Source organism: Kwoniella newhampshirensis, chromosome 13 (genome assembly GCF_039105145.1).
Source record: "Kwoniella newhampshirensis strain CBS 13917 chromosome 13, whole genome shotgun sequence".
NCBI classification, from domain to species: Eukaryota; Fungi; Basidiomycota; class Tremellomycetes; order Tremellales; family Cryptococcaceae; genus Kwoniella; species Kwoniella newhampshirensis.
The window spans coordinates 88282-112332 of NC_089966.1; the positions used below are offsets into that span (position 1 = coordinate 88282).

Sequence of the window (24051 nt, forward strand, 5' to 3'; positions counted from 1 at the left end):
CGTAAAGTCTGGTCACGTGACCTGTACATGTGGCAGAGGCTCTGCGCAGCCAAGACCTATTCTATCCGGAGCCATTGCATGCATACCTGAGGGTAATCATAGGTAAGGAATCTTAAAGCTTTACGGAAATAACAAGATATAGAGATCTCCTTCAAGAAACAGGTATGGGGAACATTCACAGCAAGAATCCAATTAACGCCAGGCTGGAGCAAGATAATCTTGAAACATCACTTTCCGGTCAGCTCCTATCACCGTACCTATGCGAGGGTGTGACCACTCACCGTACTCGTCTTCTTTCTCTTCTTCCTCCTTCTGATGTTTTCGTCTTCGCCAGTACCATAGGCCGGCTACGGTGGTGATAACAAGAGAAGCGATCACGATGACCGACACAGAAACTGCAATGGTCGTCGTTCTAATTCATCGCAATGGAACAAGTCAGCGGTCGGCGGGACGAAGGTCTTGATGAGGAGCTCACTTGTGGGTGGACGAGCCTTGGGTACTGTCGGCGATCACGCCGCTGCTAGTGGCTAGTACCGGCTGGGTAGCGGGGGGAGTGGTGAAGACTGGTGGAACAGTAGTGGGTCCAGCAACCGCTGATGTAAAATCGGCACTGAATGTCGTCGAAGAACCAGCATCGATCAAGGGTAAGCTGCTTGTAGGATAGCTAGAACTAAATGTGACCGTAGGTGACTCAGAAGGAGCAGACGTCGAGGAAGGTGAGAGTATCGAAGACGAGGATGATTGTGATGATGCGTCCGGGGTAGAAGTCGGAGTGTCTGACGAGGAAGAAGACGGAATGGTAGAGGGAGAAACAGAAGAGGAAGGCGGGAGAGATGACGATGAGGGCGAGGGTAGAGGTGAAGAAGAGGATGTGGATGTAGGGTCAGCTGATGAAGTAGATTGACCAGATGTCCCAGCGGCGTTTTTCCTGGAAAGCCACGATCTCAACCATCAGCACCCTCATCACGATCTGCGCTGATGTGACCCACAATTCTCCGTCCACGGCCACCTTGTCAATATCCAACCAGATATATGAAGGATACTGCGCTACGTCCCTAGCATTCTCGTTACTGATTTTGATGGTATGGTCCGCTTCTGCGAGTCCGCTACTGGCAAAGAGGACCCGTTGGAATTGTTGATCTTTCGAATAGCCCGAATAGTATTGGGTATCTCCAGAGTCGACAGAAATACCGTATATTCCCTGAAAAGTTGAGCATTTCAGTGCTGGCTCATGTCTGGCAACCAATCATCATGGTTGTCAGAACGCTTACGTGGCTAGAAGACAGTAATGGTGTTTCTATCAGCGAGAGGATCACAACGATAGCCAGGGAGACTTACTTATCTCGTCGAGCACCATATATGGTAATGTCTTTTCCATGCCATGAGACGATACAGTAGTCGCCCTGTGGAAGTCGATTTTTTTCGATCAGCGCCCGGCCAACGCGAAAGTCGGGAAAGTTGAACAGTCCTTGGCTCACGTTCGTCGTGGAGGAATGGCTGCATGGCAACTGATGATCAGTAGAGAACCAAATCATGCAAGACGTTTTACAGGGATTTGAGAGAACCAACTTACAAAGTCTGTGTCGTGAGAGAGGTTTGCTCTAGGTCAGCATTGTCCTACCATACTTCCACGCTTTCTACTCACCCCATCGTAGTACTGAGGAGTCATCGGGTCATCTACGTGTTGATGGGACGAAGCGATCAGGCCAAGTCACCACTATCGTCCATTCATATACCTCAACCAAACCCACCTGAATGATCCGTCAACCTGAGGATGATACCTTCAGTCTCGGGAGTCACATGGTCCTCGAAGATTCAAAGAGACGCTCACCATGATGAACCGAACCAACCGAAATGAGAGTCGGCATCATCTGTCGTTGTCGCCATGATGGCTTGGAAGTGTTCTCCAGGCGTAGCACGCAGAGCAACTTAATCCTCTTCCTTTCCTCTACACGTCAGTCTGATGAAACAAATGCAGGAATAAGCTTGCTGTGACAGGTCAATGATGTTATGCTCTGGGGTTTAGTGAGACCTTGTGATTGGGTTGTGGGTGATGAAGCAGGACGGTGTGAATAGTCAAATGCAAGCTGTTGAGTATCCTCCGGTAAGCACCTTGATAGAGAAACAGCATTGACCAGAGAGCTGAGTCCAAAGGGGTGGAGATCCGCATGCAACCGACCAGCCCGTCAGTTCCTTTGTCGTCGTCAGTCCTATCCGTGGCCATCAAAGGATACTCCTAGCTATTGCCACGACCCCTGAAAGGACGGCTCAGTGATTGCACTCGTTGATCTGATGGCAGACGAAACGGGTCGACCATCGTGAGATAAAGTTAGAAAAAAGTGTCTTCACTCTGGCAGACGATAAGCTAATACGAGTAGAAAGTCGAGACATGGACATGAAAGCGAGACAGTGCGGTACATGCGTGATGACGGTGTTGGGTATAATGAGAATCGATCATGATGGTTGAGCAGGTGTGGAGAAGGATGTATCTTGAGGTGTCTTCTGTTCCTACGGATCGATAAACGTGTATGTCAGCCAAGCCTGTGGCCGCAACGGAATTGTGTCAATGTCGAAGAGTGAAGCTAGCTTGCTCACCTCAGGAAGTCCTCCAAAGTACTAATCAGATCAACGGTCATTGTCAGCTGGTCATATCCTCGACGATAGGAGAAACCGTGACCTACGCCTCGCGCTCTTAATGCTCTGTAACCAATGCCATGTGTGATCAGCAGTCCTCCGTAGACCTGAGAGTGATAATACGATCAGCGCCGAACCTCTACGAACAAGATCGGGTGGCAAGGACATCAAGAGCACTGACGGTGAGTCCAACAGAAGTGAGGACGATAGAACGTTGCAGGATGTCGGGTAGTGAGAGTGCCATTGCTGTTCTTGTTATACGGTCTGTTGTGCGGACTGGATCTTCGACTGTTGAAATGGAAGTCGAAACAGATGCGATACCAAGGTGGAAGCACGAGAGTGACAGGTTCAGAGGACTCATGTCAAAGATTGGTGAATCGGAGCAAGCTGGATTCCGATGGATTCCCCTCCACCTCGATACATTATTTTCGATCTTCGCTCATCACAACCTGTGATTCAACCACCTCTTCCATCTCACCAAGTCAGACATTGCATTCACGCCTCGACGCAGCTCGAATATCACCCGCGTGTCCACGTTGCCACCATGGCTTCTTCGTCAGCTACCCGAATCGCTCAACTGAAGCCCCTCATCCGATCTCTCCCCCAATCTCCATTCTCCACAAACGTCCAATTGTCCGAAGCGCTCGAATCGATCCTCACCAGAGCTGCCACACCGAGTACTTCAACGGGCGCATCATCATCTTCAGTGGACGCATTGAGAGAGGCGGGGACGCAACAGAGATTGCAACAGATGAAAGATGCTGTGATGAGGATCAAACTGGGCGCTGCCTCAAGAGATGTGAGTGGATATCTCGAGGTACCGTTTGCTATTTCCATCTTGCAAACAAATATATGGGACGTGAACATAAAATTGCCATCACAAGCTGTCTCTGTGAAGTTGATACTGATATTTTTGCGGGTCACAGTACCCACTCTCCGATACACTGCTCTCACCTCCCAATGATGTTCATTACTACACCCGTATCCGAAACGCAGTCCACAACGCGGAGAACGGTATCAAGCGACCTTGGTGGAAGACCTTCTTCAGTATCAAGGGAGAGGAATAGAGGGCAATTGAAGACAACGTGTACAGTATGTATGACATGACAGCATAATCGGAATTGCGCGGTCGGAGTCGAGGGCGTACGGCAGCTCTTGCACATGACGGGTGTGCTAACCGCACCGATGTGGACGTATCCGTCTGATATCTGTGACTTTTCTTCACACTATGGCTCGTGACAGATTACTTGATCGACAGGTCGCAAGGAATCACGAATTCAGTCCAACCCGGTGGACAGTCCGTAAAACCATCGTCTGCAAGAGCAAGCTGAGCCGATCGACTCAACGCAATGATACTGATGAGCTTGTCAAGCGCGCCGCACACCCCGGCCAGTACATAGGACGTGGCGACCACTTGACGCAAGAGGGCTACGATCACTGCACCCTATCTACGTAAGCACACCTTAGTTGCGCGAAGTATCACGACTGTGTTCTGATCTGATGTCAACAAGCCAAAGCGTATCGGCGCAAATACATAGTCTTCTATTGCTATTCTAGCACCCCCACACTCCACCTGCAATTGCGAACCTGCTTGCCCTTCTCCTCGTCTACCAGTTTCCCAACCCTGCCACCATGACCTCCCTTGGAGGCAGAGCTCAGAACTCGCCAGGACCTTTACCGAAATGAGTACCTTTGGCAACATGCAACCAAGGAGTACCTTTCGCATCGGCGGTGTCACTACCGACGGTATTGCCCCACCAAACGAGTTTGATGCCGTTGTACGAGAGAGCGAAGAAGATGATGATTGTAGCGAGAGCAGTTCCGGTGTCCATCGCTGCTTGAGTAAGATCTGCGGGTATGGCGAAAGTAAGTACAGAGTCTAAATACCATCGGAACCACGGTCAAGATGGCGGTCGGTGGTTCAATTTATAGTCCTCGGGCTTGCACCTGTTACTCACAATTGTATCTCTTCCACCAGGCGAAAGCCCTTGTACGGATGAGGTAGTTGAAGATGAAACCAAAGATAAACCAGAGTGAATATTGGGCTGTAGCACAAGACGTCAGGTCATGTCAGCGATAGTTCCATGCGAAAAGATTTACCGTGCTGAGCTTGAGCAGATCAAGATCGCGCCAGACTGATATGCAAGTCTCACTCACTCGTATTAGCGGGGGGAATATTTCCTGCCGCATTGAAGAAGATTGGCACATTGACGTATTTGATCCAACTGTTTGGGTATCGACGATAGAGCAACCACACGGCAACGGTGCAGACGGGCTAATCAAGTCGGATTAGAGTCAGCTCAGACCGGCCTGGGCCGTGGACGATCTATTGCTGTACTCACGCCAATAGCAAAGAAGTACATCAAACCGCTGTACGTCTGACCAGCTTGGAACATTCGCTGAGGACCTATAGTTCCCCAGATGATCGAAGCGTTGTAGACGACTTTGGCACCGTTGCAAGTGAACCTGTCTTTGTTGGTTGGCTTGCAAAGGTCTTGGATATTGCCCATCATCCAACGAAGGACTGGATCGTACGCGACAAAGGTGGTCAGCATTGATGACTTAGTCTCGCGCAAGGAGCGCACAGCGCAGAGGTCAGGGCAATGAGGGTGTCCAGGGAGTGAGTATGGATTCAAACATCGCTACGCACCTCCTGTTTGAGTCATAGTCGCTAGAAGTGTCGCGTAGATCTGCGCGAAGAATAAAGTCCTAGGTGGGATCTTCATATATTGACCAAGCTTCAGATCCTGAGCAAAGTCCATCCCATGTTTCTGCATGAGAAGAAAGATAAAATAATCAGCAAGAAAAGACTCCAGATTGGCTGACGCTTGACTGCCGCCACTCACCACAGCATTGTAGCCGTAAGTCTTGACCATCATGTTCGCGATTGCTTTTCCTGGCCAGGCGTATCCCGCGATCAGCTCGGTGATGATGTTGAGGAAGACTGGAAAGAACAACCAATCAGTCTGAACACGGCACCACTAGATCATTTTCGCTCACTTCGCTGATTGGTGGTTCCTTCCAGTATACCTTCGGGAACGATTAAAGTGACACCCATTCCGAAACAAACCACGATAAATCCCCATACTGGTAGTTCGGTATCCCAATATCTGATCGTGAATATACCCAATCCCAACACGACGGCAGTCAAGACCCCATACCACCAATCCGGGACTTCCTTGTAACTCGCCATCAACCGTTTATGGATATCCTCTCCACCATGTTTCGCATTTTTGAATTTCGCCCAGATGTCTTTGCCGTTGTATAGATAGGTGTAGATGACAATACTCGTCACGGCGGCGAAGGATAGACCATATGTGAGGGAGTAGGACATGGATATGTACATGGGGGAATAAGCTTCGTATTTCTCCACGACAAAGTTCAGTCTCTCGTCGACCACCCGGCTGATATTGTACGCTTTTCCAGTGTTGTCGAAAGTGCTACTGGACAAAAGTGGCAGGCTAGGTGACCGCAGAGCAAGTGACCCCAATCAACATCGCCGCATCGAAGCGTAGTAGTCTCACTCACTAGGCGCTGTTCCACACGTTCGTGTAGTACAGGATGGGCGAAAGGAAGAGGTAAAAGAAGAGGACCACCGCGAAAGCATTGCAGGTGATGTAGAACGGTGTGGTGAGTGGGAAACCAGCATAATTGATCTGGGTCCAATCGAAACTGATCGGGATGAGTCCAAGACCCGAGTTCATCTGCCAGACCATATGCGTGTCAGTCCACCGTTTTCCATCATTCGTCTCGTGTGGAAACACAATGCGCCAAACAAGAATTCCTCTATCTACTCACTCCGAATATGGTGTTCACTTTCTGATTGTTCGGTGCGATCCAAGTCGCGAAAGCGAAAGTGCTCAACGACGTCCAGATGTAATCTGGGAACCAGAACCACGCGAAAGCACCTATCGTCAGGAAGCCGAAATATCGGTATCGCGAGATCGTCCATCCGTTTGCCGGTGTCGGGTCCTGAGGCTCATGTAAAGCTCTGAAGAGGACGGTCGATGCCAACGATGAAGGCCAGATGAGAGCAGCAGGGTAGACAAGCCATCTTCGTGAGAGACCAGCGAGACCGAAGCTGTACGTGTGAGACGTAAGCAGTAGGCCGGAGCTGACCACTGTCCGGACTCACCCTAAGGCTTGAGTCGTGAGGAGATAACAAAACGAGAATCCAGGTCCGTAATCCCGGTTCCAATATACTGGTGAGACGATCGAAACAAGAGCACCCATCGCGTAGGCATTTGCGGCTGTCAAGTTCACGCACTGCTCGCCCACATAGAGGTGCGTGTCATGTCAGCCTTGCACTTGTCGATTCATCTACGATGGGCACACTTACAATGACGATCAAAGCATGCTCTTTGACGGTGAACCTCCCTGGGTTGAGGTAGAACGAGCATGGACCGAGGGGAACGACCCGTTGTGGCAGCTTCTCCCACGCGCGACCGATCGGGAACACCAACAGTTGTGCCACGACATACCCAATCGTCAATGACGGGTATCGCAGTCCGAAGAACTGGTTACAGCCAGCGAAGATTATGACGAAGATCGTGAGAAGAATCCAGGCTCGGACGGCTGGTAGACAGAGTTAAGGGATCAACTCATGAGTGTCTTATTGATGATGACGAGACTCACTGTTACAGGCCAAGGTTGGGTCGTCTGTGTTGGGTACGCAAGCCGCGACTTCGGGGACTGTACATTGTGGTCAGCATTTCGGGCTTATGGCAGGTAACTGCGATTGTCCGGGTTTGAGTAGGAGCGTTCTGACGCATGATGTGACACTTACAGGGCGACTGATCTCCATCTACATTCCAAGTGACCGCCTCGTTCGGGATCAACTCCTTCGAAGTGAGTTCATCAACAAAGACATCGGTCTTGTAATATTCGTCCGAGAGATCAGGCGACGGTGCCGATTTCTCCAGATCAAGATCCGAGCCTGAATCTCGTTCTTGCAAGTACTTCTCGTCCTTCAATCGTTGCTGACGATTCTCATAAGGACTGGCCAATTCTTCGATGGAAATTGGGTCGGTGGGCTGGGTGGCGGTGATGGGCTGTTCAACCCCGGTGTATCCTGCTGACATTCCGGCTGACAAGAGCTATCTCACGTCGTGAAGATGGGGTATGGTGTAGTAGCGAAGGAGAGGAGATGAGAGTGGTGCCAAGATCTTAGAAACGAGTCGATAGGTAGCTGTCACCAGTTAGTTCACGTCTGCTCTCTGAGAAGCTGTTGTCGATTTCGATCCAGCGCTTGATGGGTGTAGGTGTACAATATCCAAGTCTTGAAGGACTAGAGTAGGCGTAGACTGTCCCATTCACATGAATGGACATGACATCCCTTGACTCTCTCTTATATCCCCCACCCTGGACTCAGTAGCACAAAGACGCAAGAAGAGGCAGATTGGAGATAAGAGCGGTCAAGACCTGTTTTCCCTGACCCCCATTCGCCATCCTTGCCATTCGCACCATTGCACGCAATAATGACCTTGGTCCTCTCCATTCGGTCGGTCACATCCGCTCAGCTGGCGGCAGCTTATCTGCAAGTGATGTAAGGGGCGGCGGCAAGATGAAACTGATTTACTCGGTCCCGATGGGAGATCGGCAGTAGGCGAGATCAGTTCACGTTCGATACTGTCTTAGGGGAAGTGCTGCATGTTTTCCCACGCTAGATAGATGGATAGATAGATACCATCCACTGTACCCCTCTCCTCAAATGTCACACGTCGGCTCGTTCGGTAGGCATACACTGAGATGTAATAGACTGCTCTTGGCAAAGGGTTATTTCTGGACAGGACAGGACAGGTACAGATCAGGTCACGTCAGGACATACCAATGGCCGAGAGATACGGTCCCACGAAAGGCACGAAACCAAATCGCACGACGACGTGCTCGCGCACAATACAGCAAACGTCCTCGCTCCGAGGATGCATTTTTCACATTTTGTCTTGGTCCTCTGCATATATTCCTCAACCCATGTATGCAATGATATGCAGTATGAGTACCTGTAGAGCGGACTACTACTACTACTCTCACTGTCCTCGACCCCACGCGATGGATTCTCAACCTTCCTCGAAGCGTGTGCGAAAATGACCAATGCAGCGAGAGGAGACGTTTGCCATGAATGCGGACGACACTCGCTCTGACTGATCGATTACCAGCGGAATGCGATTCCCGGAAGGATACGACAGGATCCCGTTCAGCCAGATCGCGCGACACGGCAGCTGCGAGGAAAGCTAGTGTCGATGTTGAGAGGGCCGCCGGCGCCCGTGCCGACGCCGAGAAGACGACATCGTGAGGGGAGCAAGCAAGCCACTGTGAGGATGCTTGTCCACTGTCGCAGCGGTAAGACGATAGGGAGTCAATTCGTCCACAGTCACTTGGCCGAGTGTCCTCTCTTCACCACACATATTGTGATACCTCTTCGCCCTCATCCGAGACGATAAGTGACGGCCTTTACCGCCTTATCACATACTTCAAGGGGTCAATCACGTAGCATGAACCTTGACTAGCGTGTGAAGTGCTCGTGCGAAGGAGCTGAGAGATCAACGTTGTCCCCTTTTGTTGTTATCTTTTGCGCTGTGACATTTGAGGGTCCTTATCTTCTGTTGCGCGGCTTAGCCCGATCTTGATGGCATTTTTCCAAGGCTGATATGTTCGATTGTACAGCGCAATCATACCCTCAGCTATCGCTACGGACTCGGGGTTTGTACTTCCGTTCACAATCCCGTCGAACGACAGTACATGCAAGGTCAACAATCACGTGTCAATACTACTGATACAGTAGGTATACTACAAAGCAGATTCACAGATCAAACAACCGTCTATATCCACAACATGTTCAATCATCTCCCTCCCAATCCTTCATGTTGTGCCAGGCATCCTGACTACCCGTCCTCACACCTGCATTGCGCATCACAAGCTATCCCCTCTCCGTACTCAACTCGAATCGGGACCCACTACCCATCCCGAGACCACCTCCAAATCCCATTCCCATCCCCATTCCTCCACTCTGCGCCGTATCCTTCTTGAGCAGATACGACATATCGCCAATCACGGCTTCTTCTCCTTTCGCGCTCGCCCGTATACCTAGATCACGACGACCACCACAACCGGTCCTGTCCTGTCTTTCGTCCAACTCATCCTCCCCACTCTCTTCCGACGGTGACGAGTCTCCCCTTCCTGCGTTACTGCCAGATCTGTCGGATCCTGCCGAACCCTTCTTCTTATTCTTTCTTCCCTTTCCACGACGCCGAAGTACAGGATCATAGGTACAAGCCTCCTCGCCTCTTCTAGCACAATGAAAGCATCTTGGTCGATCACCATTACACCTGAAAGAAGTGATACATTAGCATTTCTTCACGAGAGATCGTGCACAGGCATTTCGTTGCCAGCTCAACTCACTTCAGCTTCTTCGTCCGACACATGTTACACGCGATCGTGGTCTTGTCTAACAATCTTCTCTCCCGCTCTTCGTTTGTCTCCGCAGTCTCGTTCTTTCGTTTCTTACTTTCTGGTGATTTCGAAGCCGAAGGTGGTTGCGGTTCCTTTGTACCGCTCGAAGACTCCTCCAGATTCTTCTTCGCCTTGCCTTTACCTCTGGCTTTCTTCGGTTGTACCATTGTAGTGGAGAACGAGAACTTCTTCGAGTTCGTTGGGCGTACTGAAGTAGCGCTCGATTTTGTTGGCTCTGCAGACGACGGGTCATCGATGGCAGATGCTGGGGTAGGAAGTTGAACAGATGAACCGAGGGCCAATGGGTTTCGCTTTGCTTGTTCTGAGTTGAATACTCGGATCTTGAGCACCGGCGGCAGTGCTTCCGGAAGAGGAGGCGGTTGACGAACCGATTCTATCCGATTCGTCGATCCAAGAGGGTTAATCCATGGTAGTTCAGTCGTTGGCATCTGTAACGGTCTAGAAGGGAAGGCTGAAGGATACGATTGCGATTCGGACAAAGGTGGTGGTCCCGAAAAGCCAAGCGCTGGACTGTTGTCAGACAAAGGAGGATACGTAGCCTTGCGAGACAGGAATGTGGGTTTTGGCGGCTGGTGTTGATCGGAAAGAGGGGACGACTGCGCTGATCGTCGGACTGCATGGGTAGCGTACATCGGCTCCGAGATGTACGCCGATGTGGAAAGGCCGGAGGACATGGGCAACGATGACGAGGTTGGTAGTGTTTGGGAGGGCTGTAGACTTATCGACGTAGAAGTTTGAGAAAGACCGCTGCTTATCAGAGGTGTACTTGAGTAACCGCTCTGAGGAGTCTTGAAGGTCATACCCGATGTGGCCGCAGATTTCGAGTGATCTTGAGAAGAAGACTGTACAGGCATTTGCCCGTATGACGATCTACGGTCGCTGTCGCTGCTGCCGGAAGATCGGTGCCTTTGCAGGACCCAGCTGATCTCGTTAGGTAATGGAGCAACCAGATCTGGCTGTATTTGTGTTTGGGTCAAGTCTTGCAGACGTCGCTCAACAGCTGCAGGGTCGAGACTGAGTGGCATGGGTGGAGTAGACCGCTGTTGCGGTGGAGTCGGGGTGTGCTGCTGGTGTTTCTGCTGTCCGTACTGGGGGGTATAGACCACGTTTGAGGGGGAATGAGTCATAGGAGGTTGAGCCGAATATTGATTCGGTACATTTTGCCAAGATGGCGACTGTGAAGAGGATAATGGCACGCGATAACTGAAGCCGGTCGGTTGCTCTTGCTGCTGAGATTCTAGCGCGGGCGATTGTGTTTGCGACATCGGAGTGAAGCTGTTGCTCACTGACAAAGACGGTTGAAGTAGCTCAGAGGAGGGCGGTTGAGGGTACAACGGTGATTGTTCTACCGGCAGAGCAGTAGAAGGGAAGAATCCCAGCGGGGAAAAATCGACTTGAGACGGTGGCGCTGTTACGGATACGGGTTCGAACTGACCTCGATTCTGGTTCATCAAGTTCATCTTCGCTTCGAGGAGCTGGTCAAATCGTGAGCCGGTTTCTAAGTTGACCACGCTGCCTGCAAAGGTGTCGCTAGAGAAGATGAGCAATCCTGGTCAGTATTGACAAATATTAAAGTGACCCGGACTGGAAGAAACGACAGGACAGTAAAACTCACAACAGGGAAACTTCCTCCTCCTTCTTGTCTGCTCCATATTGTTGCTGATTCTGGTATTGACCACCGTATCCATTTGACTGTTGCTCCCGTTGGCGTTGTTGTTGCTGCCTTTGCTGCTCCTGGGAAGTCGCATAACATTTACCCCCACCTACGGCGTTACATTCCCAAGCCAGGGCGTCGACCCTGGACTGGTCGTGTTTTCCATCAACACTGTATTGTTGAAACTGCTGACGGAGGTTCTGTTGATGTTCCTCTAATGGATGATCTTTGCCCCAAATAACAGGCGAGGGAGCTCTGCTGTGATGACGGCTGTGGTCGACGCTCGGAGTGTATGTTGACGCTGGCATGTTCGGAGCCGTCTCCACTGGAGGAGGAGGTAACGACTCGATCCAACCTCCCGGATGGTAATAGCTGGTCCATTGAGATTGTGCTTGACCGGAGCCGGGATTAGAGACAATTGAACCAGGGCCTTGGAAGGAGGGAATCGGCGCGACCATAGATTGATGAGGGAGGGGAGGGAGTGACGATGGGAGGGGTTGAGGGTATGAAGATCGGTGTTGGAGTTGCATTTGTGGAGAGTTGACCACCGTCGGGATTGGGCCGGGACCGTGAGCGGGTGAGGGGTAAGGGTAGTATTGATGAGCCATGATGAGACCTCACGGGCGGAGGAGATGGCGTTGGGAGGGGAGAGAGTAAGGAGGATACGAATGGGTAGAGATCGATGTACGATATTGTCTGTAGTTGCGAAAGGTTGTGCTCCCACAATCAACCAACTGGCGTTTTTACCAACAATCGTATGACGAAGGAAAGCGTGGTACTTGCAGTTGACCGGATTCCGCGTTGCCGTTATTGTTCAATAATCCATATAGCTACACTGTATGACACCATCCGACTTCCCGCTGTAAGTCGAGGCGGCTGATGGAAGGCAGTGGTTCAAGGGTATCTGTCTCCGTGTATTGGAAGGATGGTCGAGCGGGAAGCTTTCGGCCGGAGCGATGCGATGCGATGCGATGCGATGCGATTGTATTGTATTGTCTTGTCTTGTCGAGGCTAGACGTTTGTGCTGGGTTGTGAAGGGTACTAGTACAGCCTATGTAGCTTATGATCGACGCGGTCTTGTTTGAGCGGTTTTCAGAGTGGATGACTAGATGGATGAGATGAGATGAGATTGAGACGAGATGGATGGCTATGCAGATGAGTCGAGGGGGTCATTCTTTTTCCTCCAGCGACGAGATGTGGACGTTTCGGAAGCTTTTTGTTCCATTTTCCAACCACCAACTACCAATTCATTTTCGTCGTCGGAATACAAATACAAATCAATCACTTAGGAAAAAGTTACCGCTTCCGATCATTCTTTGTAATATGATTATTGTCTGGTTTGTATTTCCGTCTCCCCGTGTCATGGTGGTTCGGGTCAAAGGGAAAAAGAACGACGGTGGGACCCAAGGATTGGGTAGACAGGGTCAAACAATTATCAAACCAGAGGGTGATGAGGGTGATCATCGTCATATTCTCCGGTGATGATGCCCTAGAGAGAAAAAGGAGAAAAGTAGGTTCTAGGTCCCAAGGCGCTAGTCACCTTTCCCCCCCGTCCCCATCCTCTTTACCAAAAGAATGGGAACAACGCAACAATGAATGTTCTCGGAGGCAGATGACATGTTCGTACCAAAACGCAAAAGAATCGACATGACAACAAGATCGGATGACTGCTCTCAAGATGCTACGAAAAGGAAATCTTCTTTGCTCTACAACGTGTCTTTGTCCTTTTCATTCTATCAGCTACTTACACAACATCATTGTTCCGTGAAACATCTGAGACATGCCACTTTCGAAAATTGGTAATTTCAACCCCTCGCCAAAACATCACACTCGTGCGTCATGTGGCGCTCATGTCGCCAATTCTGTGAACAAGCAGACTCGAGACCCATCGACTCCATGAATGACACCGTCTCTACCCTTCAAGAAGACGTGGACCATCCTCATGCACATGCTTGCCTACTACTCCTCCTCTGCCTCTTCGTCCCCACCGAACATCTGAGCCAGTCCATCCGCCGCTTCATCCTTGGCACTGACAAAGACCTCGAACGCAGTCTTCTCACCCTTCTTGATTTGCTCTTCTCGACCTTTGGCACCTGCCTTGCCGAGACCTGCTGACCAACCCTTCTCACGAGCGAACGCGGCAGGCGATCGGTCGAGCAGTATCTCGAGGTCGCCATCACTGATGATCGTATCGTCCGCACTCGCAATGTTGATTTCTTCCCCTTCCAGATTGAGAAGAGCTTTCGCCATCTCCGCCACGCTTTCGTTCTTCACCTTGCCTCTTCCTAGAATGACCTTTCCGTTCTCGTCCACGACTCTTCCAAACTTCCCTTGAGAGATGACAAGCGCTTCGAGCTTTCGTTTGTTTCCTGCTTTTGCCAGAATCTTCGTCTCAACGGTATGAGCGGAGACGAGGCGGAAGACCAGAACAGGCTTGGTTTGACCGATACGATGTGCACGGTCTTGAGCTTGTAGATCCATCTGTGGATCTGAGATCGATGGCATGTCAGCTTAGTAGACTAGCAGAAAGGGGCAAAGGCTGCAGGAAATGAGAGAGGTGATAGCCACTCACTCCAGTCTTGATCGAAGAAGATCACGGTGTCCGCCTCAACCAGATTGATTCCCAGTCCTCCTGCTCTTGTACTCAACAAGAACAGCTTGCAGGCATCAGGACCTGTTCCACCGTTGTTGAACTCATGCATTTGCTCTCGTCTAGACTCCTGAGATGTCGATCCGTCTATTCGACACACTTTGAGCCCTTTGTACAAGGTCGCCCAGTCCTCCTGTGAATAGGGGTGGGGTAGAATGGTCAGCTTGCATCTTGCGGCGGTCAGGCCAAGAAATGTCAACATCGTTGACGCTTACAATCACGTCCAACATGGTGGTGAATTGAGAGAACAGCAGGACCTTGTGCTTTCTCTCGAACAGCGCGTCCAGCAATCTGTTAAGCAACAACATCTTCCCGCTCGCGTTGACCAGATTCTGATCGATGACCAGCTCGCCCGTTTTCGGGTCGGACGGCCAGTCGAAGAGGAAAGGATGGGATGAGATCTTTCGCAATTGCATGACGAGATTTTGTAGGCGCATGTTGTTCACATGTTTCGCTGATATGCGACCGCAACATCAGTCATGGAACCGATGAGACGTGAAAGGACCACTCACTAGCCTGCTTCAATGCCCATTCCTGCCCGATCTGCGCAGCAGATTTCTCAACCACACCACTCGGCTCTTCTTTCTTCACCCCATTTTCTAAGTCTCTGATGAACTTGCTGTCATTCTCTTCGATCTTATAGTTGACTCTCTGCTTTTTCCTCGAAGCCCTCGCACCGTCATCAGCAGGTCCGACCTCAGGCGATGGCTCTTTGACTGCTTTCTTATCGTTGCCAGATACCTTGTCGATGAGGAAGTCGCGAATTTGCCCGGAGACAATGGCTTGATAGATGTCTTTTTGCTGCTGAGTGAGGGGCGCGTAAAGGAGATACTCCTTCTTGGGTGGCAGGTCCTTCTCCACATCAACCTTCAAACGTCGTAAAAGGAAAGGTTTGAGGATGGCGTGGAGGGAGGACACAACAGAAGTCTTGTTCAGCAGCCCTTCAGTCCCTTGACTGGAATTCATCTCGTCAAAGTTGAACCACTGTTGGAATGAGTCGAGATCGTCGAAGATGTCGGGAAGAATGAAATTGAGTAAAGACCACAATTCGGCAAGATTGTTCTGCAGAGGCCCAGTCAGCTTACATCATGCACAGCACTGCCAGCCTGAAGCTCACATGCAGTGGCGTGCCGGTCAAAATCATACGGTTTGCACTAGTATACGTCTTCAATTCTCGTATCAGTCTAGCAGTGCAGTCAGCGAAAGGGTTACGAGAGGAGCCGCATATATAATTCGATGAGAGGAACTCACTTGCAGTCAAGATTTTTCAATCGGTGGCCTTCGTCAACAACGATGAATTTCCACAAGAACCCGGATAAGAACTGTCTGTCTTTCATCGTGATCTCGTAAGTGGTGACAACGATGGGAAATGTTGATGTGTCGTTGGCTCCAGGCCTCAAAGCGGATCCAGTGGATTTACGACCTCCTTTACCCTTTCGGGCTGCACCAACACCTGACTGGACTGGCGGTTGAAGTCGAGTTGCTCGTAGCTCGGCCCGATGCTCAGGGGTGCCGTGATACATAAGCACCTGAATGATGAAAGGTAAGCGATCATAGCAGAAAGATAGCTTGACATTGAGCAGAACTTACCGGAATGCCGGGACAGAATTTCTCGAACTCCATGATCCAATTGTTCAAGACGGACAGCGGGCAAACAATGAGGAATGGACCCCAAGTACCCTTCGATCTCAGATGCGCAAGGAAGGATATCGTTTGTAAAGTCTAATCGCAAATGTTGTTAGCTAAAGCTGCATAGAATCGTTGACACTAACCTTGCCCAGACCCATCTCATCCGCCAGGATGCCGTTGAGTCCATTCTCATAAAGACTGATCATCCACTGTACACCCGCAAGCTGGTAATCACGCAGTTTGGCACCCGTGACCAGCTCGGGCTGTTTGAAAGAGTACTGAACATCACCATCTCCTGGAGCGTCGGCCTCAGCGTCGGCTTCGGCTTCTCCATTCTCTCCTTCTTCCTTCTTCACAGCATCCGCTTCAGTATCACCGTTGGCAGTAACTGGCTTCTCCTGTCCGCTCCCGGATCCGTCAGCCAGATTCTCAAGGGAGAATTGACGACTGTGTGAACTCACCTCGTCCTCCTCTTTCTCGACCCTGACTCTTTTGTCTTCTCTGCCGCCCTCGCTTTTTCTCTTCCTCTTCCCGTTAACATTGACCTCCTCAACAGGAGCGTTCCCCCTCTTCTCCCTCATCCCCTCTCTCCCGCCTGTTGTCTCGCCTCGCTTGCCCTTGTTCGCTTTCCTTGTTTCGGCACGCTGTTCAGCTTTACGCTTCTCTATTTGCTGCCGTTCCATCCTGTCTCCAATGATTTTGGCATAGATCGTTGATTTGTCCAAGAGGAAGGACAGTCGAGCAGCTCGGGCTGCAGCCTGAGAGTGAGGGATGTACATGTCGTTGTATACGTGATGAGGGGTAGATTGCACATCGATGGGCCGTCGAGCCAGTGAACATCGAAGAAATATGTGAACAAGAAGACAGGAGGGGTATATAGAGAAGGCGACGGATGGTCGTAAGCAGAAGAAGGGGACAAAGGAAGGTCAGCGGCTGTGCTGACGAGAGGTCCCCGAACCAAACAGACGAAAGGGTGGCGTGTGTAGCTTGGCTTGTGCAAGCCATGAACAAACACCAGTCTCCGTGAACCTAGTCCTCTAGATTCTAGAGAGAAACTCCCTTCCCAAGACGGAATAAATACAGTTGTGCACTATCCTTTACCCAAAGCCATGACGGGACTCATTCTGGCAAAGTGAAAAAAATGATCGGGGATTCAGGAATAGATAGATACTGACCTGAGGGTCATTCTCTCCTTCCTTCTTCACCTCCTCCACCAGATCGTCCACGACGACAGCCTCCCCAACGTCAATCCCGTTGACCTGTTCCACCAGACCCGGCGACGCTGTACGAGGTGAAGCGGGCATGGGAGTCGAGGTCGAGGTCGATGTGCCTCCCGTGACAAGACTGGGTGTTGCCGTTGTTATTGCAGGCGTCATGTGATGAGCCGCGTGAAATATGGGCAGAGATGTATTGGCAGGCTGGGTGTAGTCCGATGGTAATCAAGAAGTATAGATGGGTCAAATGATAGGTATGATGACCAGATGTAAAATGATGTCAGTAATAGACAACAAGGAGGACTCATCCTCTCGTCTTTTCTGACTTTCCATCGCGATCGTTGGCAACATGAATTCAATCAATCGCGTCGCGTGGAGGGAAATATAGTCCCGTCAACGGTCATAGGGATCCTCCGCAAGCCTATTTCTGGATCTCCCAGACCTATCAGAAGGCACGCCCAAAGCTTTGTCTCTCGATGCCACATCTCCCAGACACATGACCCGAGATGAAAACTCCGCGAAACTCCCATTTCGACGATTTCTGCTTTCGATCGACCACCACTCACCCGCTTTTTGCCAGTTGTACGGTGAGCGGTCTGGTGCTGCTCTCGCTACAGTCCCTTTGCCTGGATTCGCTGTTTCGTCAATTCGAGGTTTCTACAAGTCTTCAACACCTTCCCCTTCGTTTCTCTCCTTTTCGTCCTTCAACAATCTTTAAGAGAAAACAAGCACCATGTCTGCCAAGTGTGAGTGAACGTCGTCTCGTATGGCAAGGCAAGGCAACGCAAGGCAGGGCAGGATATCGCGACCGACGATCAGATGGGTGGAATGTGGATTCGAGGTATGGGAACTTCGACACGGATGCCATTCGACAACGAAGATATTGTAGGAGGATCAAAGCACGGTGGATGGACGGGCTTGAATGTGCTGTTGAGGACGGTCAGGAGTCACAAGAGAGTACATGCGACAGAGAAAGAGATGTTCGACATATCGGAAAGATACCGACAGACTTGACATACTTCAACGACTATTCTTGTCATTCGCCTAGTCCAAATGCCTTGCCTTGCCTATCTCGACTTGACAGCCATTCATCGTCCCGAGTCGCAATACTGATGCTTTGATCTCTCGTTGTAGCTGCCGCTGCCGGTACCAAGTTCCGAATGACCCTCGGTCTTCCCGTTGGTGCTGTTATGAACTGTGCCGACAACTCTGGTGCCAAGAGTGGGTTCCTCTTCCCTTCTATTCCAGGTTGAACGAAAGACCTGCAGCTGACCTCTTCTTTTTTCTCAACGTAGACCTCTACGTCATCTCCGTCGTTGGCTTCGGTGCTCGTCTTAACAGACTTCCCGCTGCCGCTGCCGGTGACATGGTCATGGCTTCCGTGAAGAAGGGAAAGCCTGAGCTCAGGAAGAAGGGTGCGTTGGTGTTTGTGCGACTGGTTGGAGCGAGAGGGAATGCTGATCTGACGTTTCTTTCCCCTTCTGTCGTCCTTGCGTTACTCTGATTGATCCAAATCTACCTACGGCAAAACACAATCAACTGAACACTCATCGCCGTTCGATTAAATCACTACGCTACGCTATGCTTTTCTACTGAACGCTCGACCACCCATACTCCCTCTGCTGGTGATCTGGCTTACACCTACAGTCATGCCCGCCGTCATCTGCCGACAGCGAAAGCCCTGGAGGAGGAGGGACGGTATCTTCCTTTACTTCGAGGACAACGCCGGTGTCATTGTCAACGCCAAGGGTGAGATGAAGGGAAGTGCTATCAACGGACCGTGAGTGTCTACCCCCTTGGTCACTTGGTATCAGGCCGTGAGGATCGTGTTTGCATTTGTGTCTCCGGACTCTAAAGTACGAAAGACGATTGTGTGGCGTTTGGGAGAGAAGCTTTGAGGTAATCGATGCTGATATGATGTATCTCCCATTCACAGCGTCGCAAAGGAATGCGCCGACCTTTGGCCCCGTATAGCCTCCAACGCCGGTACCGTCGTCTAAACGTCTTCGGTTCGTAGTTTGGATAGCAGCGAGGAGCAGGATGAGGGCGAGAGGGGAGGAATGTGAAAACCACATCCGTTCCCCATTTTTTGTACGATGTTTTACGGTACGAGCATGGGTCAGGATGGGGGCAGAGCATGCACACTGGATCTCAATTCTCCGTTCTCACCCGGTCTGATGACTATCAAGGTGCCTCGCGGAGGAAGAATCGGCGTCTTGAGGGGGATAGAAGAAGAGGGCTTGTGCGATCGGAGTGGGAGCGCAATGTCTTGACATTGGGCTGATCGTGTGCTTCGTCCTACTTATGGCTAATGTCCAATGGGGTGGATTCATGATGTGTATGCTTCTACTACTGGTCTATCTCTAGGAACAATATAGCCTCGTAGGTTTGCAGTCGGGCAGGACGTCCCTTGCTTACAACCTCTTCAAACCCCAAACGAATACCGCAATACCGGCAAAGTAAGAACCCCAGATGCCTAGCCATGAGGACACTCTCATCAGCTCCTACCCTCTTGCAAAGACTTTGGGAAAGCCTAAACTCACCTCTAGCTTGTTTGGGATGTCGTTGGATAGCTGAACCGGGAAGGTAGATGCCCATCATATTGCAATATATATGGGCCGTCAGAGGCGGTAACACCGAACCTGTCGAATGGGTTCAGCTGAAGACGGAAACGAAAGAGACGGACATCGCATACCGGTTCTGAGGAAGAGATACGAAGCGAACCATCCGAACAGCGTCGTATAGGTTAGTTGGAATACTGTGGAGGATCCGATCAGTGCGTGCAGAGACACGAGCATAGTGTATCATCACTCACGACATGCTAAGAGCGCTTGGACCGCGGCGCTTTTGGTTGACCCGTTCTTGCGATATACTTCCAGAGCGTGATGTGCGTGAGCTGAGGGTTGGATGCTGATTAGTACTCGTACAGTTGATCAGGGAGAGTGCTTGGTCCCAGCGAAGTACCACAGTCCGGGGGAAAGAGACTCACCAATTCCGAACCACATGGGTGTCCCAAATACCATAGACTTGAAGGGGAGTCTACCGAGGATAGATACCGCCAGGATGGTTGATCGAAAGACCAGCTCTTCGGTGATAGGTCCCTGCAAGGGAAAGATTATCAGCCAGTATATCTCCCCGCCTTCGTTTGCATTGGTCCACTAGTCCGTCCCTTCTCTTGTATAGCATTGACTGACTTTTCCTCCAATCTGGCTGGCAAAGCGAAACACAGCTCACCACTATAAAATTCCTGATTTCCACCAAACCGAATTCCCTCCAGCCTCGCTTTATCCTCTTCCAAATACCTTCTCCGTACCTTCTCCCTCCTAACACAGGTAATTCTCCATCGAGATACATCGCAAACAATGGACCTATCAGTAGACTCGGTGCCAACATATACGGCAGTACCCTCCAGCCGCCGACTATTATCGACGAGGGTGACAGAGCAAAGGAGTTGAGCGTCGATAGTCCAAGTAATGACATTGTCGGTCTGACTGCGCTTTGCCAGGAGTTCGACGTAGATGCTGGGGACAGAGATTTGACGACGTAATACACGCCAGATATGGAGAGTGAAGTAGCACAGATGACTGCGTTCATCCTTCTTCTGATAGTCAACGGATGATCTCTACTTCCAAGTTTGGGACCGCCCGTGTTCGACGGCTCCGTCGAAGGAGATGGGGTGGGCTGAGGAAACGCATCTTTGTCGCTAGCTAAGATAGGCGGTATGCCAGGTTGAGAGGAAGGGACAGAGCCGTTGGGAGTGGTGGTGGTGGTCGAGGAAGATGTACGAGAAGGTGATCTAGATGATGACGAGGGGGTGAAGAGACGGGTTTGGGCGAGATAGATTGACCCGACGTATGATGTCGTGAATAGAAAGGAGAGGATATGAGCGGTGTTCGAGGAGATGGAAGGGAGCAGAGACGCGGGAACGGATAGCGACGAGTTCATGGTGGGCCAGTCCGACTGGGGTTGGGACAATGGTCGGGTCCCGGGGGAGAGCAATGAGGTTTGCTGGTTGGTGGGAAGACTTGCAGTGTGGAACGAGAAGAACAATGATGAAGAACAGACTTTTTGTGTCACTTATCCAGATGTACATGTACAGTAGTAAGGTATCTATTTACGGCATCGGATCAAGACTCGGCAACAACAACCCCGAACATCACTCACTCGCTTGTCTCGTCTTTCACATTCTGCTCTCTCATTCTCACAACACTCAACAACAGTCATCGACCTCTGTTCGATCATCCGGGCCTCAAACGCTGGATACATATATAGCTCAATGTAGCTTCCTCTTACCATTCAGAATCACCTGCTTGCTCCTCCATCGCAAAGCTCTAAGCTGAGAACTTCGACACAATGTCCAGACCTCCATCCCCTCCGTCCTTGCTCTCATCTACTCCCGGTCTCAACTTGAACCCACTCCAGCGTGCTCATTCACTCTCGGCTCAAGCGTCGACTCTGCTCCAACCTCTTCATCCTGCTTCGTCAGCGCTGCAAGATGCTCTCTCGGCTTACAAAGAGGCTGCAGACCTGTTCGAGGCTCAGCTCCAAGTGCAGGGTGATGAAGGGACAAAGGCGACATTGAGGATGTTGGTCGTCCAACATAAGAAGTATGCGAGGGATTTGGAGAGAAGGATCGCAATGGCCAGCAAGAACTCCGACTCCCCCGGCAACGGGAGTGGGAGTCGGAGTGGTGCGATGCCAAGACAACTGGGAGCGATATCGAGCAGAAGAGTCGTTACCGAGGGCGCGTCCGCAATGTTATCGAGTGCAGCAACGACTTCGCAGAGACGCACGAGTGATGGGCCCAATGCTGGCGTCGGACTAGCTCTGGGAGCGATGGGACCTTCGCCGTGGCAGCAGAACCCAGGTATAGGTAGGTTGAGTCATGTTGACTGGACGTCAACGTTTTACAAGATTGTCTATGCTGACCCGTTTCTCCTCTTTCCCTTTTCCTGTAGCGTCTCGCCTATCGCCACCACGAGGTATTCCCCCATTCTCTCTCCGTCCTCCACCACCTCTCACTACCCAATCTCAGCCAGTCATATCCACTCTCTCGTCCTCCGCTCTCACCAGCCCGAGAGAACCGCCGTTCGACCCACTTTCTCCACTCCATTCCTCGTCTTCTTCCTCGGAAGCGACGACGACGACGGGACAAGGAGCTCCTGAGGAATCGTATATCCATTTCGGAGCGGTACCCGAAACGTTGGACCCGTTCTCTCGGTTCTGGGGTATGTTGGACAACATGTTGGAGGATATAAGCAATCCGGTGGTGTTTGCCAGTGCACCTCTGGATGTGGAGGTTCCGACGACGATCGGTGCAGGTGGCAAAGTGAGAATGAAGAAGGACAAGTCGAAGGGTAAGAAGAAGGAGAAAGAGAAGGATAGAGATCGAGAGAGGGTATCGTCACCTTCAGAATCGTTCTACGTGGTCAGGAAAGGGAAAGAGGCTTTAGGATCAGGGGAGTCGGACGACGAGTATAATGATCCGCCCTCGAAGTCGTGAGTGTTTGACGCACTTTCTCCATCTGAACATTTTCAGTCGTCGACAGTCTTCGAATATCCTCTCATACTTTCCAGATTGTTGGCGGTCTGATTCTCCCTGTACTGACCCCTTTCGAAGATATTGCAAGATTGTGGGTGGCCAAGCTGACAATATCTACCTCTCACAGCGGTCCATCGGCCAAGACGCCCGAAGAACTCGCTCTCGAAAATGCATCGTTACGGACCTCTCTCGATTCATTAGCTTCCTATGCTCAGACTCTGGACCAGAACAATCGTCAGCTGAAAGAACGGTTGGAAGAGAGGGAACGGCAAGTGATGAGCACGATCAATGGAGTGAGGAGGGAAGCGGGGAGAGTGAAGAGAGATCAAGACGTCTGGAGATCGCAGATACTCCAAGGATCAATGCTGGGTTCCACCTTGGGACCAGGACTGGGCTCGGTATCGGGAAAGGGTGGACCTGGATCTGCACCGGTAGGGACTGCAGCTACTGGAGGTAAGGAAGGAGATGGCACAGGTAAGTTCTGGAATTGACTCTTATGGTTTTCGGGTAGATTCGGTGTAGAGGTCGAGCTGATCGGAACGGGATCCTCCTCGTATAGCCTTGAAGAAGAGGATCAAAGAGCTAGAAGACCAAGTACGAGATTTGAAGACGGAAAACGAAAAGCACAAAAATCACATCGAGAGATATCGAAGTAGGGTAAGTCCGTGACTTGATCTATCTCGTCTCCATCTTCTCGTGTCTTCTGCGGACGGCATTGTGAAACATCCCACACCACGCTTTGTACATCGGAACTGACGTATGGATTGGCTTTCTGGCAGTTCGACAAGATCAAGTCGAATGCTCGAGCGAAGAAACAGGCGAAAATGATTGCAGAAGGCGGAGGATCGCATATCCAGTCGAATGGTCCGACTAGTGCAGATGCAGATGCAGATGCTTAAGCTTGAGCTGAATACGAGGGAGGGACAGAAAGGGGGACAGGATCTTCATGCGAGAGGAAGAGGCCGATGCATTTATACAACCATGTTTTTTCAGCGTGAACATAATGAATCATGCGTTTTACCGCGTCGGTATGAGGATATCGACGATATTTTCTGAGAAGCAATGTGAGCACCTGGGAAATAGCGGCGCAACACCGCATGCTTCTGACACCAGACGGTTCCAAGCTATGGAGATATCGCATACAGGATGCGTACATCGCCGTCTCTCTGACCGAGAAGAAAGGAGAGCGGAACCCAGATTACCAAGATTGAAGTCCACCGAGAACCATTCTCACTCATTGTCCATTGTCCGTGTGTGT

General features: G+C 50.9%; 8 protein-coding genes across 8 annotated transcripts; 3 read left to right on the forward strand and 5 right to left on the reverse strand.

The window, feature by feature from the left end:
• Window positions 1–192: 192 nt before the first annotated feature.
• IAR55_006016 (uncharacterized protein) lies at window positions 193–1887 on the reverse strand (the record flags this gene model as incomplete). Its single annotated transcript, XM_066949103.1, has 8 exons — window positions 193–218; window positions 282–412; window positions 476–928; window positions 990–1235; window positions 1339–1403; window positions 1646–1677; window positions 1752–1768; window positions 1832–1887. The coding sequence occupies 8 exons, from the start codon at window positions 1885–1887 to the stop codon at window positions 193–195; spliced, it is 1026 nt and encodes a 341-aa protein (XP_066800111.1).
• Window positions 1888–3178: 1291 nt separating this feature from the next.
• On the forward strand, window positions 3179–3701 carry IAR55_006017 (uncharacterized protein; the record flags this gene model as incomplete). The annotated part of the gene is made up of 2 exons (XM_066949104.1): window positions 3179–3433; window positions 3561–3701. 2 exons carry the CDS (start codon window positions 3179–3181, stop codon window positions 3699–3701), a joined length of 396 nt encoding a protein of 131 aa, XP_066800112.1.
• A 588-nt stretch (window positions 3702–4289) lies between these two features.
• Window positions 4290–7715, reverse strand: IAR55_006018 (OPT family small oligopeptide transporter; the record flags this gene model as incomplete). Its single annotated transcript, XM_066949105.1, has 13 exons — window positions 4290–4483; window positions 4593–4679; window positions 4792–4909; window positions 4977–5158; window positions 5285–5405; window positions 5481–5578; window positions 5635–6095; window positions 6163–6338; window positions 6433–6715; window positions 6770–6900; window positions 6974–7209; window positions 7270–7326; window positions 7421–7715. The coding sequence occupies 13 exons, from the start codon at window positions 7713–7715 to the stop codon at window positions 4290–4292; spliced, it is 2439 nt and encodes an 812-aa protein (XP_066800113.1).
• A 1835-nt stretch (window positions 7716–9550) lies between these two features.
• Window positions 9551–12366, reverse strand: IAR55_006019 (uncharacterized protein; the record flags this gene model as incomplete). The annotated part of the gene is made up of 3 exons (XM_066949106.1): window positions 9551–9959; window positions 10033–11634; window positions 11720–12366. The coding sequence occupies 3 exons, from the start codon at window positions 12364–12366 to the stop codon at window positions 9551–9553; spliced, it is 2658 nt and encodes an 885-aa protein (XP_066800114.1).
• Window positions 12367–13717: 1351 nt separating this feature from the next.
• Window positions 13718–17413, reverse strand: IAR55_006020 (uncharacterized protein; the record flags this gene model as incomplete). Its single annotated transcript, XM_066949107.1, has 11 exons — window positions 13718–14247; window positions 14331–14541; window positions 14624–14862; window positions 14921–15470; window positions 15526–15592; window positions 15660–15803; window positions 15867–15937; window positions 15999–16130; window positions 16181–16435; window positions 16499–16795; window positions 17213–17413. The coding sequence occupies 11 exons, from the start codon at window positions 17411–17413 to the stop codon at window positions 13718–13720; spliced, it is 2697 nt and encodes an 898-aa protein (XP_066800115.1).
• Window positions 17414–18411: 998 nt separating this feature from the next.
• IAR55_006021 (60S ribosomal protein uL14) lies at window positions 18412–19251 on the forward strand (the record flags this gene model as incomplete). Its single annotated transcript, XM_066949108.1, has 4 exons — window positions 18412–18472; window positions 18547–18666; window positions 18899–19031; window positions 19188–19251. The coding sequence occupies 4 exons, from the start codon at window positions 18412–18414 to the stop codon at window positions 19249–19251; spliced, it is 378 nt and encodes a 125-aa protein (XP_066800116.1).
• A 414-nt stretch (window positions 19252–19665) lies between these two features.
• Window positions 19666–21196, reverse strand: IAR55_006022 (uncharacterized protein; the record flags this gene model as incomplete). The annotated part of the gene is made up of 6 exons (XM_066949109.1): window positions 19666–19727; window positions 19795–19893; window positions 19947–20009; window positions 20067–20147; window positions 20241–20352; window positions 20486–21196. The coding sequence occupies 6 exons, from the start codon at window positions 21194–21196 to the stop codon at window positions 19666–19668; spliced, it is 1128 nt and encodes a 375-aa protein (XP_066800117.1).
• A 408-nt stretch (window positions 21197–21604) lies between these two features.
• On the forward strand, window positions 21605–23692 carry IAR55_006023 (uncharacterized protein; the record flags this gene model as incomplete). Its single annotated transcript, XM_066949110.1, has 5 exons — window positions 21605–22124; window positions 22210–22750; window positions 22921–23267; window positions 23353–23450; window positions 23573–23692. 5 exons carry the CDS (start codon window positions 21605–21607, stop codon window positions 23690–23692), a joined length of 1626 nt encoding a protein of 541 aa, XP_066800118.1.
• Between the last annotated feature and the right edge of the window lie 359 nt (window positions 23693–24051).